The sequence below is a fragment of the Vanessa atalanta genome, chromosome 18, assembly GCF_905147765.1.
Source record: "Vanessa atalanta chromosome 18, ilVanAtal1.2, whole genome shotgun sequence".
Taxonomy (NCBI): Eukaryota; Metazoa; Arthropoda; class Insecta; order Lepidoptera; family Nymphalidae; genus Vanessa; species Vanessa atalanta.
The window spans coordinates 4,797,527-4,812,225 of NC_061888.1; the positions used below are offsets into that span (position 1 = coordinate 4,797,527).

Genomic DNA, 14,699 nt, shown 5'->3' on the forward strand with positions numbered 1-14,699 from the left:
ACCATTATTATTCCAAGTATTGGCGATATTTTGAAGAATTACAGAATTGAAAAGAAATTGTCAAATATTACAGCAGAAACATATTATATTCTTCTATTCGAATACATGTGTATCATGCGTTAGTCTACATTAACATTCGTTGATTTCCATGCCGGATAAGTAATTATTGAATTATTGTATTTAATAACCTATATAACTGTGATATCGCTTTGTGCAAGCCCGTCTGGTTAGGTAACCCCCACTCATCAGCTATTCTACCGGCAAACAGTAAAACTTAGTATTGTTATATTACTGTTTGAAGCGTCAGTCAGCCATTGTAACTACAGACACAGGGGACATAACTTCTTAGCTCCCAATGTTTGGTGGCGCATATGCATTTTTTTTTTTTTTTGATAAAGCAATATAGAAATATATATTTCTCTTCTTCTTCTTCAAATGCCTGTATGCAAGGCATTGGGATTTTGAAAAAAAAAAATTGCAGATTTTTATGACCTATCAAATATTTTTAATTTTATGTTTTGAAAGCGACTTATAAAAAGTCACACCAATTAATGACCTATTTTTCATAAAATCTTAATGTTCCTAATACTTTTAACGATTAATTTTAACAAAAGGAGTCCAGCAGTTTGCCATCTACAGGCTACATGTCGGAAGTTAACCCACGTTGTTCAGCTTACATTCGTCAGTGGTTGTATTTTCTTTTTCAATTTCATAGTTTTCTGAGTCTGCGTTGGCGTTGAAGATTAATGTTACTGTAATTAACTTACTGAAGGTGTATTACCATTATTATTCCAAGTATTGGCGATATTTTGAAGAATTACAGAATTGAAAAGAAATTGTCAAATATTACAGCAGAAACATATTATATTCTTCTATTCGAATACATGTGTATCATGCGTTAGTCTACATTAACATTCGTTGATTTCCATGCCGGATAAGTAATTATTGAATTATTGTATTTAATAACCTATATAACTGTGATAGGGCTTTGTGCAAGCCCGTCTGGTTAGGTAACCCCCACTCATCAGCTATTCTACCGGCAAACAGTAAAACTTAGTATTGTTATATTACTGTTTGAAGCGTCAGTCAGCCATTGTAACTACAGACACAGGGGACATAACTTCTTAGCTCCCAATGTTTGGTGGCGCATATGCATTTTTTTTTTTTTTTGATAAAGCAATATAGAAATATATATTTCTCTTCTTCTTCTTCAAATGCCTGTATGCAAGGCATTGGGATTTTGAAAAAAAAAAATTGCAGATTTTTATGACCTATCAAATATTTTTAATTTTATGTTTTGAAAGCGACTTATAAAAAGTCACACCAATTAATGACCTATTTTTCATAAAATCTTAATGTTCCTAATACTTGCATAGTACATTTAGCAGAAACGTTCGTTCACAAAGCGAAGCTTCCAGAATGTTTCTATTGATTTTATCTTGTTGTAATGGCAAACACTTTTAGCTTTCCAAATTTCGCCTTTTATTTTGATTACACTTTCATTAAGCCTGTAATTGAATTAAAGTTTAAAATTGATAATTGCTTTTATAAATATTTCCTGGATGACTATTCTGGTGTTATTATTGAATATTCTGTATTTTATGGCATTTTAACTTTTTTTATACAATTAAGGGGTTAAAACATTTAAAACATGATTATTATTAAATCGCGTTGTAAAAGTAATTATTGTTGTGTGTAATATAAAATAAAATAGTATAAATTGATCTTTTTAAAATAGTATAAATATAAATACTCTATAAGTCAGGAAATTTTTCTTTTGATTCTTTGTTAGGTCCACCCGTGTAGGTCAAAACTACTTAAAATTTGAAAATGCCCACAATGATTTTATTTTAGTTAGAGATTATTTAATTTATAGATTTCAGCATCGAGAGACATTAGATCAATTGAGTTCGAAAATGGAGGTATGATTTACAATTCCTGCGATGTTTATGGCCAGTGGCGAAATGATATCAGCGGGCAGAGACAATTTCCATAATATTGATTGACATTCTTAGTAGAAAATATCAAAATGTAAAGAAATTTCATCAAAGATTGACGGAAATAAGAGGAATCGCTTTGACTCAAATCGAATGCATTTATCTTCGCCCGCTAACCATCTGGTGGTCGTCTCAAAAACAACACGTAAAGGATGACTATATAGTTAAGTACATACAAGAATGACATTCTGTTAAATCCTAAGTTCAAGTTACATCACATCATAAATTTAAGATTGTCCTTGAACTCTTATAATTGGCAGTTTAAAGTTGCTTAGTCGATCTTCTAAGACTAGTCGTGTGTATTGAAGTTCCTTTACCACGGCGCTAGCTGTGCTCATGATGAGTGCGCGGCGAGAGGGAACCTGGACCTGACTCCGCGCTGGAATCGCCCGCGTAAACCTCCGAGAAGCCGCCTCCGCTCCCACCGCCGCTGCCACCTCCACCACCTTTTGAATATCAATAGTTCAAGGCCCATGTTAGATCGCGGTTTGATTGGTATGACATATTGACACGTCAAGGATCTATAGTTTGCTATTTCTGCTAACTAAGAGAACTCAATAAGGTACATCAATACCTTATACCGAGATTTTAAATAACTCAAAGTTAATACAGAACAGTTAATTCCCATTTTTCTTATTTCTATTGGGCGTTTGCACAACTTAAAATAAGATTTACTATAAAACTAATGTACACTTTGCTATTCGTGTACATATCCAATTGTAAACGAATATTGCATAATTCTGTGACCCGGCAATAAAAGGACCAATATCAATAACCCTTACTATTGGTGATCAAATAGAAACAATGACCATATGTTGTTTTTTTTTTGCGGTATTAGTAATATTGCCTTAGTTCTTTTAGCACATATGGTCAAATATGGTTTACATGCTACCCAAAATTACACTTTGGCTCTTCTAGCACCAGGGTTCAGAACTAATCTAATATGACTCAATAGTAGTCTATTTGATCCAATAAAAATTCCATGATGTCCAATTTGAGAATTTATCATATAATTTAGAAAGAACCCAATTTCGTGAAGCGAATTAAATTCTGCTACGTTTATATGAATTTACACATTTTCGTTACAAGTATAGGTACATGGTTCAAAAATAGTCTCTGTAATGTGGATCACGATATTTGCTTCGTATATCATAAATCATTATTAGATAGAAGTTCATGATGTATTGCATGAATATGTTAACAAGTTGCGAGGCGAATGATAGATGATATGCCGAGGTAAAATATGCGATGGGGATACATCATTTTGCGAAAATAGTATCTGATACATAATATAATATCTACTTATTATTTTTTATTTGTTTAGATTGATGAAGTGTTCGTGGAATATTACAGATTATGATGTTGACCTCCTGACCGACGGCGACGGTTACGGCAGATTATCTCAACGTAGAATATCCAAGTGCGTATAACAATAGTGCACATAAGCAGCCCGTAAATGTCCCACTGCTGGGATAAAGGCCTCCTCTCCCTTTGAGGAGAAGGTTTGGAGCATATTTCACAAATAGTGCACAAGAGTGTGCAATCACAGGTATTTATTACCTAACTCCCACAATCCTGTCGGAAAATAATCCTACGTGGATTAACGATTTCTTCAAAACACTACTGATAGTTTCTTGATAGAAAATCTCAGTAATTGTTTATAGGCGCCACCCAGGTTTAAATTCAGGATTGCGTGAGCTGTAGTTTTATAATTAGCCACTAGACCAACGAATAGTCAGATATCACAGACCATTTAATCATCCGTAAGAATATAATTTTATTTATGATTTATTTATCTAAGTTTAAGGGGACTTGTGGAAAAAATATTTGATCATTTGCTATGAACTATTTCTAGTTTATTATACTTTGAATGTTGATATTACGCTCATATTATAATAACTATTATACTGGAAATGAGGATTATTGCTACTATATATATATATACATGTTACTATCATTTAATACTAATGATGAACTGTTCTTCTAAATGAAATAATATATCTTATACATACGAATTATTTAATGATTGCATGTCCCATTTTTCACAGAACTTGTTTATTCATCTCACGAATAAAGTTAACTGTTTGGTTTCATTATTTCCCAATTCTCTTAACTTAAGGACATAAGCATTTATGAAGCTACCCTAATATAATATTGAATTACGATAAATTCAATGATTTTGTCGTCTCATAGTTAATATGGAACTGCTCACATACATATTTGGAGACACTGGTTACCACTCTTGTACACAATCTTCAATAATAATAATGATCTAAAATACCTGCTATTCTTTTTAATATAATACGTCAGAAAGGGATAGCATCTTACCTATCAAGTGGTGCTAGTAATAAATCAGACAGCACAAACATTGAGATGACGTGTAGTCTCCAGAAAAGAGAAAAGAGCTCTTTTGTTTGCAAAAATAAGTCTTTGTGATTAATTTTCTATTTCCATCTTAGTTAGTCTTGTCTGGAATCGATCATTTTTTAATCCGATTACAATGAACAGCTTTTTAAAATTATTGCATCCAATAATTAAAAGTTAATATAAATCCACCATGTTTAAGCATATATTGTACGATTAGTTTCCTCTAGCGGCTTCAACTACGTGTGAGAGGGGTAGCAAGTGTTTGATACCTTATCTCCTTTTTCATTGGTACCCCTGACAACGTGTTTGCAAATTTATAAAGATCGGTTACTTATTTCAGACGTGAAATTGGCCAGGAAGTTCTGATATGTGAATAAAAAATTAAATAAAGAGCATTTAATTTTACCATGATGCGAGAGCGGCACGCAGTAGGAGGTGCCGGCGCAGTGCCGTGGCCGGACCTTCTCGTAGCGACTCAGCTGCTGCAGCTCGCAATCTGAGTGGTGCTTTTCAACTGTTAGAATATTGTACCAAATTTACCCATAATCATCAATCTCAGTAATCAATATTTCACAAAGAACAAAAAACAATTTTAGTAATCAGAAATGGAATGGATTTCGAATCAGTAATGAAATGGAATTTTACTACATTAAGTGTGGCAGATTCCTATATGCCAACACTTTTTGTGAAATAGTATTCAAGTGCAGCCATATTGTGTCTTCGAACACAGGTGCATTAGAGATAGTTACTTTTCCACCCCAAAAAAATCGGAAGCATCTTAACTCTTAGTTTTTTTTTATTATACAGGTAGGTGGACGACCTAATGGGCCGCGTGATGCTAAGTGGTCACCACCACCCATAGACCCTTGAATCCGGAAAACCGCTATCCTGCTGTTTGGCAGTAGAATATCTGATGAGTTGATGGTACCTCCCCAGAAAGGTTTGCACAAAGCCCTACCATCAAGTACAATCTGATGAAACTTAACAAATAAGAATGACTTGTGGTAGTTTTACTTTAAATAGTTTCAAAAGTGCTTTTAAAAGCCTACTTTAGTAAAGTATATTTTGATTTTGATTTTTTGAATGAGCACGAGCCTCCTATCTCATGGACTATAGTCGTACAATTTATCCACTAGATCAGTGGAGCAGTGCAAAACTGTTTTGTATAAATGATAATAATATATCACGTTATCGTACAACGATGACAGAAATGTTTAATAAAGAATACTGCTAATATTTGAATAATTATGAAACTATGAATTTTTTGAAATGCATTTGTTTTTTTTCAGTCTTTCTACTTTTTTATCGTTTTGATGAACTGTTATGGAATCTGTAGAGCGGAATACATTTCAACTACGATGTCTGAATACCGTTTAAAGTTATTGCCACTAACTTTGTAAAAACTTTAGTCTCGAGAGAATAACTTTTCCTTTGATCGGATTGTTTTTGGAATCTCTGTCTTTTTATTTCATCTGAATTGAAATAAAATATTTATTAATACTATGAAGTCTCGGAAGCGAGATTCTTTGTTCTTGTACAATCTTTGTTTTATAAAATAGGTTGGCGGTCGCTTAAAAGGCCAGCTTCTGGTGAGTAGCTACCATCACCCATAGAGATTGGTGCTGTAAGAAGTGTAAACCATTCGTTTGGAAATTAAGATTTTATGTCCATTGTGCCTTTGATAGCACTGGGTCACTAACCCTACACACTGGAATACAACAATACTAAGTATTGCTGTTTTGCAGTAGAATATGAAATGAGTGGATAACTACTTCTCAAAATGGGTACCAACACTACCACACAACTTCTACAACTACTTCTCCACAACCAAGTAAATAATCTTAGACGAAGGTTTCAGGCTCAAGGCCGGGTACCACTGATTTTTCATTGGCTTAATTAGTGTTTCTAATTAAGTGTTCGGCGGTAACGGAAATCTACACATCGTGCCGGTTAATAATATGTGTCTGTCACACAGGATTAATTTTACAAACATAACCAAAACGGTGGAACACTATTAATATTTTATTTTAATTAAGAAACATTAGCCCAAAAATGTACTTACAAGAAATCAACATGTTCTGTAGGTATAAGAGGCAGGATGGGATTAGGCTTATGGCAATGTGAGCGATTCCCATAGGACTTTAAATCTATAGAGGTTCTATCGTCAAAGCTATAAAAGTAAATAGTAATCTGAACAAACTCCATAAGTATTTGGATTATTTATTTATCACCCTGTCTTATATCCTATAGTCAAGCACATTGAGACACCTGAGAAAAGTAAAACTTTTTTGCATCAGAAATGTTTCATCTAAAAACATTGTACTTAGTTTCCAACTTGACAGAAAATGGTTATTTGAAGCAAAACATGCAAGTAAACACGACCAAGAAGTAAATGGAGGACAAAGAGACTTGCATTGTTTGGTCCATAGGTTCTAGCTATGTGTGTAATATTCACCGTCTGCCCTCTCCCTGTGCCGTTGCGGGTGCTTCCTGCAGGGTCGGTGCGGCGGCGCGTCGTTGTCACGATGCCCAAACGTGCGGAACTGTAGCGTGTGGTCAAGCGTCGCGGCTGTCTCGCCGCCCACCGCAAAAGTCGCGTACGGACTTATCTCGTATACATCTATTACATCAATTAATTCCATAGCGTTATCATTATAAGCTAAACCAGTTTGACTTACGTTACGCTTATATTATTTAACGAGGAATGCTCGACATGTTATGGAAAGACAAAGGTTCTCATAGTCAAACAACGAACTCGTCAAAATGACCGAATAAATGAATCAATATTTCCCCTCTGGCCTACATGATGGGAGTCCAAGTTTTTCCAAACTAAAGCATTCCTCCGTAATAGTAAGTCAAATTGGAATTGCTATTCGTAGTAATACCTACTACTTGTAGGTATTCAACTCCATTAAACCTTTTTTCTATACGAGAAAAGCTTACGCGTGTAGCGTCTATAGTCTTAATTTAAAGAGGTCGAAACTGCGCCTTTTTTGATATCACTACTTACTAAAATCGTGACTAAAGAGCGCTTTATCTTAAGGATAGGCTCAAGTAAATAAGGCGATTTTTGCAGTTAGGCATTGCGAAAATCGCCTTTTCATTTATTAATATAGAAGAAGATAATGTATTCATACATTCGGTATTCAGAGCGCCAATCAATATATCAGGACTCTAAATCGAAGATGTGTATCGAATACTTTACTATATTAAAAATATTAGCGACTTGCAGCCGTTTAGAATAATTTAACACACAAATAAATTGTAAAAGAGATAATAAAATAAATGTATTTATGAGTCTGTGGGTGGGTGTTTTATATGGTTTTTTAATGGTACTTAATTAGTTCCAATTCATATTCTATACATGTTTAAGATATTATATTGTGTTATATATGTTATCGCAGTAATGCGAGCACCTTTCAGGGTGTGTTTACAAGAATTCATTTCACGGTCTGCAGAATTTAATCTTGAAAGAAATAGTGTAATGTCTTCAGAAATCCGTTATAAAGCAGCATTAAGAGCCGTGGTGCGTTAACCCTTAAGCATTCTCCTAGAAGATAGAACAATATTGCCCCTATAATCTCATTGTATGTAAAAACTATTTTACAATATAATTTTGGATGATGTAGTAAAAAATACCTTTATCGTCAAAAATTATGAAAAGGGTATTTTTTGCATTTTGGTATTAGGCAAATAAAAAAAAACTGCGAGAAAATTTTACAGCCATCGAATTTTAAATATCTAATTTGAAGTAGTCTTTTAAGAAATAGGTACGCTAGAGTAGGCAATGAGACATTTATCTATACATCTAATGATATTGGAGTGTTTGTAATATTGAAATAACCGCTTTTTACTAAATGCATATGTAAATATATATACAAGGTACATATACCAAAATAACATTTTTTCAATTTTTTCTGTCTGTCTGTTTGTTCCGGCTAATCTTTGGAACGGCTTGATCGATTTTGACGGGACTTTCACTGGCAGATAGCTGATGTAATACGGAGTAAAATAGGCTACAACAATTGTTTTCACACTTTTTGTTAAATATAAACGCGCACGAGGGGCACGCGGGCACAGGCTAGTTCATACATATATTTAATAAATAAATTCACACATACACACACACACATATAAAGACAGAAATTAAACAGACAGATGTGATCAAGCTATCTCTAAACAAAGTCATGCATTAAATTTAAAATAATATCTAATGAAAGAATAAAACATCCATGTCGTACATAAATTCTCACCGGATGCCGGGGACAGTTTGTCATGCTTGTAGTCATGTTGGCAGTTCCGTATGTTTTGCTGTTCGGGACAGACAGACTTATCGGTACTGGCTGCGGAGTGGCTACAGCGACGAGTTTCCTCCTCGATTTGATCCCCACAAGAGAGTAGCGTGCTAAAATGAGAATGTTCTTGAATACTTTGCTTTAATTATCGTTAGATATATCGTGTTATTTATTGGTGGACAAATAACTGCAGCATTTTTTGACAGTTCTTTTCGGTAGAAAATAAATCGAATCGGTGGAAGTTTCCATTTAATTTATATTTGGCGATGTGACGATGTCCGTCGTTGTTTAGGCGTCGCGACCATTTGGCCGGCATATGGGACCTCTAGAATACCTCAATTTAATATCGCATATTATGTTTTTGTTGTTGTAGTTTTTATTGTTGTTGCACCTTAAACACTTGTTACATATATTTTCAATAAACTTTTCTTATTCAAAAGCAATAAAAAAACATCTATAATGATCAAAGTCTGAAAATATCTATAAATATAATTATAATGTTTATTATTTTTTTCTAACTGAAAATCTTATCTAAAATCTCAATAACCCAGTTAATATTTTTGTCTGTTAAAAAATCATTTGTGACACAGAAAAATAGTTTGGGAGGACATGAAAGCAATTTTTAAGGCCTTAAAAAAGTCTGATAGTGCTAGTTTGAGTTGCTAATAGAATAAAGTATATTTTCATTTGAACAAGTCACGCGTGGATGAAATTATAAAATAATATAATTTTATTGTAGGTTTTAAAAAAAATCATATTATTTCGGTACTAATTTAAAATAAAAACAAACACACATTAATTAGGCAAATATATTTAATAATAGCATTCGGAATTTAATTTAGGAGTCTCCCAATAGACGATACAAAGAGTTTCGCTCATAGCTCGAGTTAGTACCTAAAATAGTTTTGCGAAAAGGTTTTACTAATGGAGTTATTGGTTTACGCAGAATTATAGATTCATTCTGAATTTCAAATATCAAAACTCAAAAACAGAATACACGTTTTTTCAATTACAACAAATCAGTAGAATTGAAACATTAAATATGTAAAATACTCTTTACAGAAGTTAATGGCTTCTGTGATGTGTCATTTTAGTATAGAATGATTGCTGCGAGAAGCTTTCGATTAGATCTCAACAAGATAGGAGCGTGTTAGAGTGTAGATCCAATAAACTTCGTACATTTTTGTTGCCTCGAAGGAATTGGCAGACTAACATTATTTTATTTGTACTTCCTATCGTTTGAAAATGTTTTCATATTTGACAAATTTAATTGAATAAATAATTTATAATGAATTAGGGGTTGTAGACAGTTAATTAAATTTAATTTAGCATGCTCACCCATGACTAACCACAACGTAGCACGCAATCTCACACACACTTGTAGTCACTTATTCGTTCGATTGAATAGAAACTTCGTAAACACGTGTGTGTAATTTACTAGTATAGTATAATCACCGTACAATAGATGTGTGTGTTGTATATTTTTTACATATAAATTAAAAGATAAATTTAAAAGACAGACATTTGTTACTTTTATACAAATAAAACAAATGTTAAAAACTTATAAACTCAAACAAATATACCAAAAACAAAAAATGAAATTTGTGTAAGCTGCTTTGATATCAGAATTGTTTCCAGATATAATTGTAAATAAAATTTTATAGCGATTATAAAAACAAAAATATTGTACTATTCTAAAAAGGTAAATTAATTATTTTCTTGTTATTTCTGCATAACGGGTTGATACGTTGCATATTAAATTTGGAGACATCGTTTATTATGTCAACATAGTCAGAGCGAAAGATATCATCCAGGGTACGTTGCCCAATCAATATATCACAGATAAACTAAATAAATATATATATATATATCTGTGATAATTGATTGGGCAACGTGTCCTGGATGATATCTTTCGCTATATATATATATATATATATATATATATTTGTAGATTTATATATCTACTTACTATTCTATTATCTATCTACACTAAAATTAACGACACTATATAACCTTTTATATTGAAAGTAAACATTTTTACGTAAAATAAATTGTAAAAAAAAATCTAATCGATATCTTAAGTTTGATTTATTTGTTTTATTAATCCTTTTCAACAAAGCTTTTAGATTTTTGTTATTTTTGCCAAAATGTAAGATTTTGGTCGGAAGTTTTAGAGATATTTCAAACTACAATATATTTGAATGTATAGTATGTTATATAAGCATAGTACCTTGGAAATTATCGCTTTCTTCAATATTTATTGGAATTGATTTTTTATTAGTCAACAGAACAGTAAAACAACATATCGAAGGGTGAGTGAGCAAGCGTATTTATAGCCACAATTGTCATAATATCTTAGATCCCCTGACTGATAGCGCATTGACGGTAGACGAAGCAGTGTAGTTGTAGTGCTTGTCTTTGGGTGAAGATGAAATAACTTTAATAGTAATATAATTAAATATACATAATTATTTTTATATGCAAGTCAGCACGAGTAGCAAGATTAAAATCTTCGTCCTCAATTGCTTTCCAAAACGGCTCATGAAATTAATTGAGTTAAAATAATACCCCAAACTCATCGTCTGATTATTCACGCTTGAACAAAAGTATTTGAAAGGTTTCTATTAAAAACTTATCCTTGCATTGATAAAAAGGGTCATAAAAGTTATTATATTTAAAGGGTAGGGTTATTATATAAGGGTCGAATGTCTGGAATCGTGAATCTTAAACGAAGATTGTTGATTCAATCCCGGACAGCATCACTGTTTTCATGTTTCATGCATCTTGTGCTCAAGGGAAAATAGTGTATGTCGGATAAATTTCTGCTTTATGTTAAATGGAGTAAGAATCAAACTCCTCCTCCTACTCAAAAGGGGAAGCCTGTTACTGTTTCAATATATAAGTAACCTTCGGAAGCAAAGTTTTCTAAGATCAGGAACTAAGCGTCCATACCATTAACAATTCTGATAAGAGATTGAAAACTAAAACACGAGTACGTTAAAATTATTTACCTTTCTTTAAACCAATTATCAAGTGACTTCAAGCAAAGCAGCGATCTATATATCTATTTGAAATGTATTATATATGTATGTATTACTGATTAAATCCACTTATTTGATGGGTACACGGCACATTTCACAAAAATGTTCTTTTAAATATCTCATAGCCGTGGAATTATATCATATAGTAGACCATAATAAGGAGACGATCAAAACGCTTCTGACAATACATCATTTGTCGAATGATATGATAAGTTATTTGGGGACAGGCGAACTTAAACACAATACGGCTGAAATCATATTCATAGTGTATATCCGTAGTCAAGTAAAGAAATAAATAGTAAAAAAATTATATTATTAATTGTTTTTTACGCGAATTTCTTGTTTGAATTTGGAATTGTTACAATTTCCAAGCTATTGAAATGTGTTGCGGAAAATATATTAGAAATTTCCAGCACGTTCCAGAGGAGATGTAAAGCAACATGAAATGTGACTTGTAGAATAGACACTCTAAGTGGCCATATTTTCCTAAGTTTTAGCGCAAACGTTGGCGACATCCGGTGTTCCTGACGTACTGCGGACTACTAAAATATATATGTCTTTCAAAGTAGCGTTTGCCTTTTCTGTTTTAATATTAATGGTGATGCAACAGAGTTCTTATTATTTTAGCATTAGCATTAGCAGCCTGTCAATTTTCCCACTGCTGGGCTAAAGGCCACCACGCTGCTCCAATGCGGGTTGGCGGAATACAAACGTGGCAGAATTTCGTTGAAATTAGACACATGCAGGTTTCCTCACGATGTTTTCCTTCACCGCCGAGCACGAGATGAATTATAAACACAAATTAAGCACATGAAAATTCAGTGGTGCCTGCCTGGGTTTGAACCCGAAATCATCGATTAAGATGCACGCGTTCTAACCACTGGGCCATCTCGGCTCTCTGTCTTATTATATATGATATATATGATGATAGATATGATATATATGATATTTATGATATATATATATATATTTAAATAATTGTGGATGTCTTAAGACTTAAATAGAAAAGTTTAAATAACAAAGATTATACTTTTTAAAATTCATTTCTGAGCAAGAAGGCAAACGGCCAAATGGAGTATCCATTAATGTTCATAATGGTTATCTAATGTAAGATATTATATTTATTTTGCCTGTTATACACTGTCTATCTCCTTATAAATCTAAGTATTGATTATAGATTGAAGAATAAGAAGCCTTATGATAAGAAATATTTGGAACCAACAGAAAATTATTAAGTGGTATATTATTACATTCTTAAAATATATATATTTTACTATAACCTTAAACTTTATTTAGATAAGATTTTTATAGACTGTAATAAGTATATACAAATAAAAATCAAATTACTTACTGTACAAATCGTATAAAATCCCTATTTTTCCGCTATACTATTAAATCAACCAAGATTTTATCTTCTGTATTCTGAAACTATTGAACAGATTTTAATAATATATTTTATAGCAATAATAATAAGATGTTAGCTACAGATCTGCGGTATGTACTGTTGTAGTCTTGAACATCTATTCGGTGCCGAAATTTGTCTTCCTATAAAATGTCCCTGAGTGTGCCACTTGGCATAGGCCTTCTCTTGCAGCTTCCATTGCTTTCTGCTTCAACTTCGATATCTCGAATAATTTAATAAACTTATCTTAACCTCTTCAATTATATTATAAGTAGTGTATAATAATAGTAGCAATCTATTTTTATCGTGGACGACGTTGAGTCGCCCTCTCTCTACTCTATGATATCCCCTTTTAACCTACTTTAGAACTTTCAACCCTTCCTTTAAATATAATAAAATGTCTGTAGCAATTTTCTTCTTTGTTCATGAAATATTGATGGTATTTAGCAGATTCCGTTACACAAATTCGGAGCATTTTTTTTGCAGATAGCCTTGGATCAAAGGAATTGCTGACCAAAGTTCAGAATAAAAAAATACCTTTACATAATGTACTAATTCCCCCCCGCGGTTACACCCGCTTGTGATTTAGAACAGCTATTATGTATCCTATGTCCTTGAATCTACCCTAACAATGTGTTTGCAAAATTTTACAACGATCGGTTGAACAGTTAAGACGCGTGACAAAGCGTAACAAAACTCAATTACGCAGTTATAATATTAGGATGAACTTAAATAACGTTGTAACATATATTTTTTCAGTATATATGCAATATAAAATTGAAGGTAGATGAAATAGATATTTCATTTTAATTACTTATTATATAGGCCGACGGACGGTGCTAAGTGGTCACCACCTATACATTGGCGCTGTAAGAAATATTAACAATTTTTTACATTGTCGATGCGCCATCAACCTTGGGAATTAAGATTATATCGCTTGTGCGTATACACTGACTCACTCATCCTTCAACGTTTAATACAACGCCGATGCCGTGTAAATATATATGTTTTTTGAGAGATTTGGAAAGTTAGGTAATAATGTCACAAATCGGATTCGTAAAGTGATTTTTTGCATCAGACACTAAAGCTCCTTAATTGGGAAGTATAGTACCATATACGAATATAAAAAAAAAATACGAAGCAGAGCCTTAACCAATAACCAAGCTATTCAACTGTATTTAGAAGATATTTAGTAAATTTACTCATTAATTTTCAAATAATCCAATATTTTATAAGTTATTTTCCATTTTGTAATTTATCAGATGACAGCAAACACTTCATTTTACTTGATACGAAAACATAAACTTGATATTAAAAAATGATTGATGGTCCCGTCTGGATCTGACCTAATGACCTGTTTATTTTGTATCGAAGCATTCTATAATTAATGCCCATTCACACAAGCCTTAAAAAGCGTTACATTAAGATGAAGCCGTTCGTATTTTCAAACATCATAGTATCAAATTCGGTCTAAATAAGACGATAAAATTTAATATGTTACAAAAGCCATACAGAGAAAAATATTGTTGATAACTTTTTGTAAGATACAAAAAGGGGAACGGGACTGCTATTACTTAATATAGAATTATTTTATAAC

General features: G+C 32.5%; 1 protein-coding gene across 1 annotated transcript in view; it reads right to left on the reverse strand.

Annotated features, from left to right (window-relative positions):
- Positions 1 to 1,840: 1,840 nt before the first annotated feature.
- The window catches only part of LOC125070901 (Down syndrome cell adhesion molecule-like protein Dscam2), a 63,247-nt gene continuing 50,388 nt past the window's right edge, over positions 1,841 to 14,699 (reverse strand). The window contains exons 30-33 of the mRNA XM_047680908.1: positions 8,606 to 8,769; positions 6,820 to 6,984; positions 4,771 to 4,878; positions 1,841 to 2,443 (exon numbers count right to left, since the gene is read on the reverse strand). Coding sequence (XP_047536864.1) covers positions 2,322 to 2,443; positions 4,771 to 4,878; positions 6,820 to 6,984; positions 8,606 to 8,769 — 559 coding nt within the window. The 3' untranslated portion in view covers positions 1,841 to 2,321. The remainder of the gene's footprint in view (positions 2,444 to 4,770; positions 4,879 to 6,819; positions 6,985 to 8,605; positions 8,770 to 14,699) is intronic.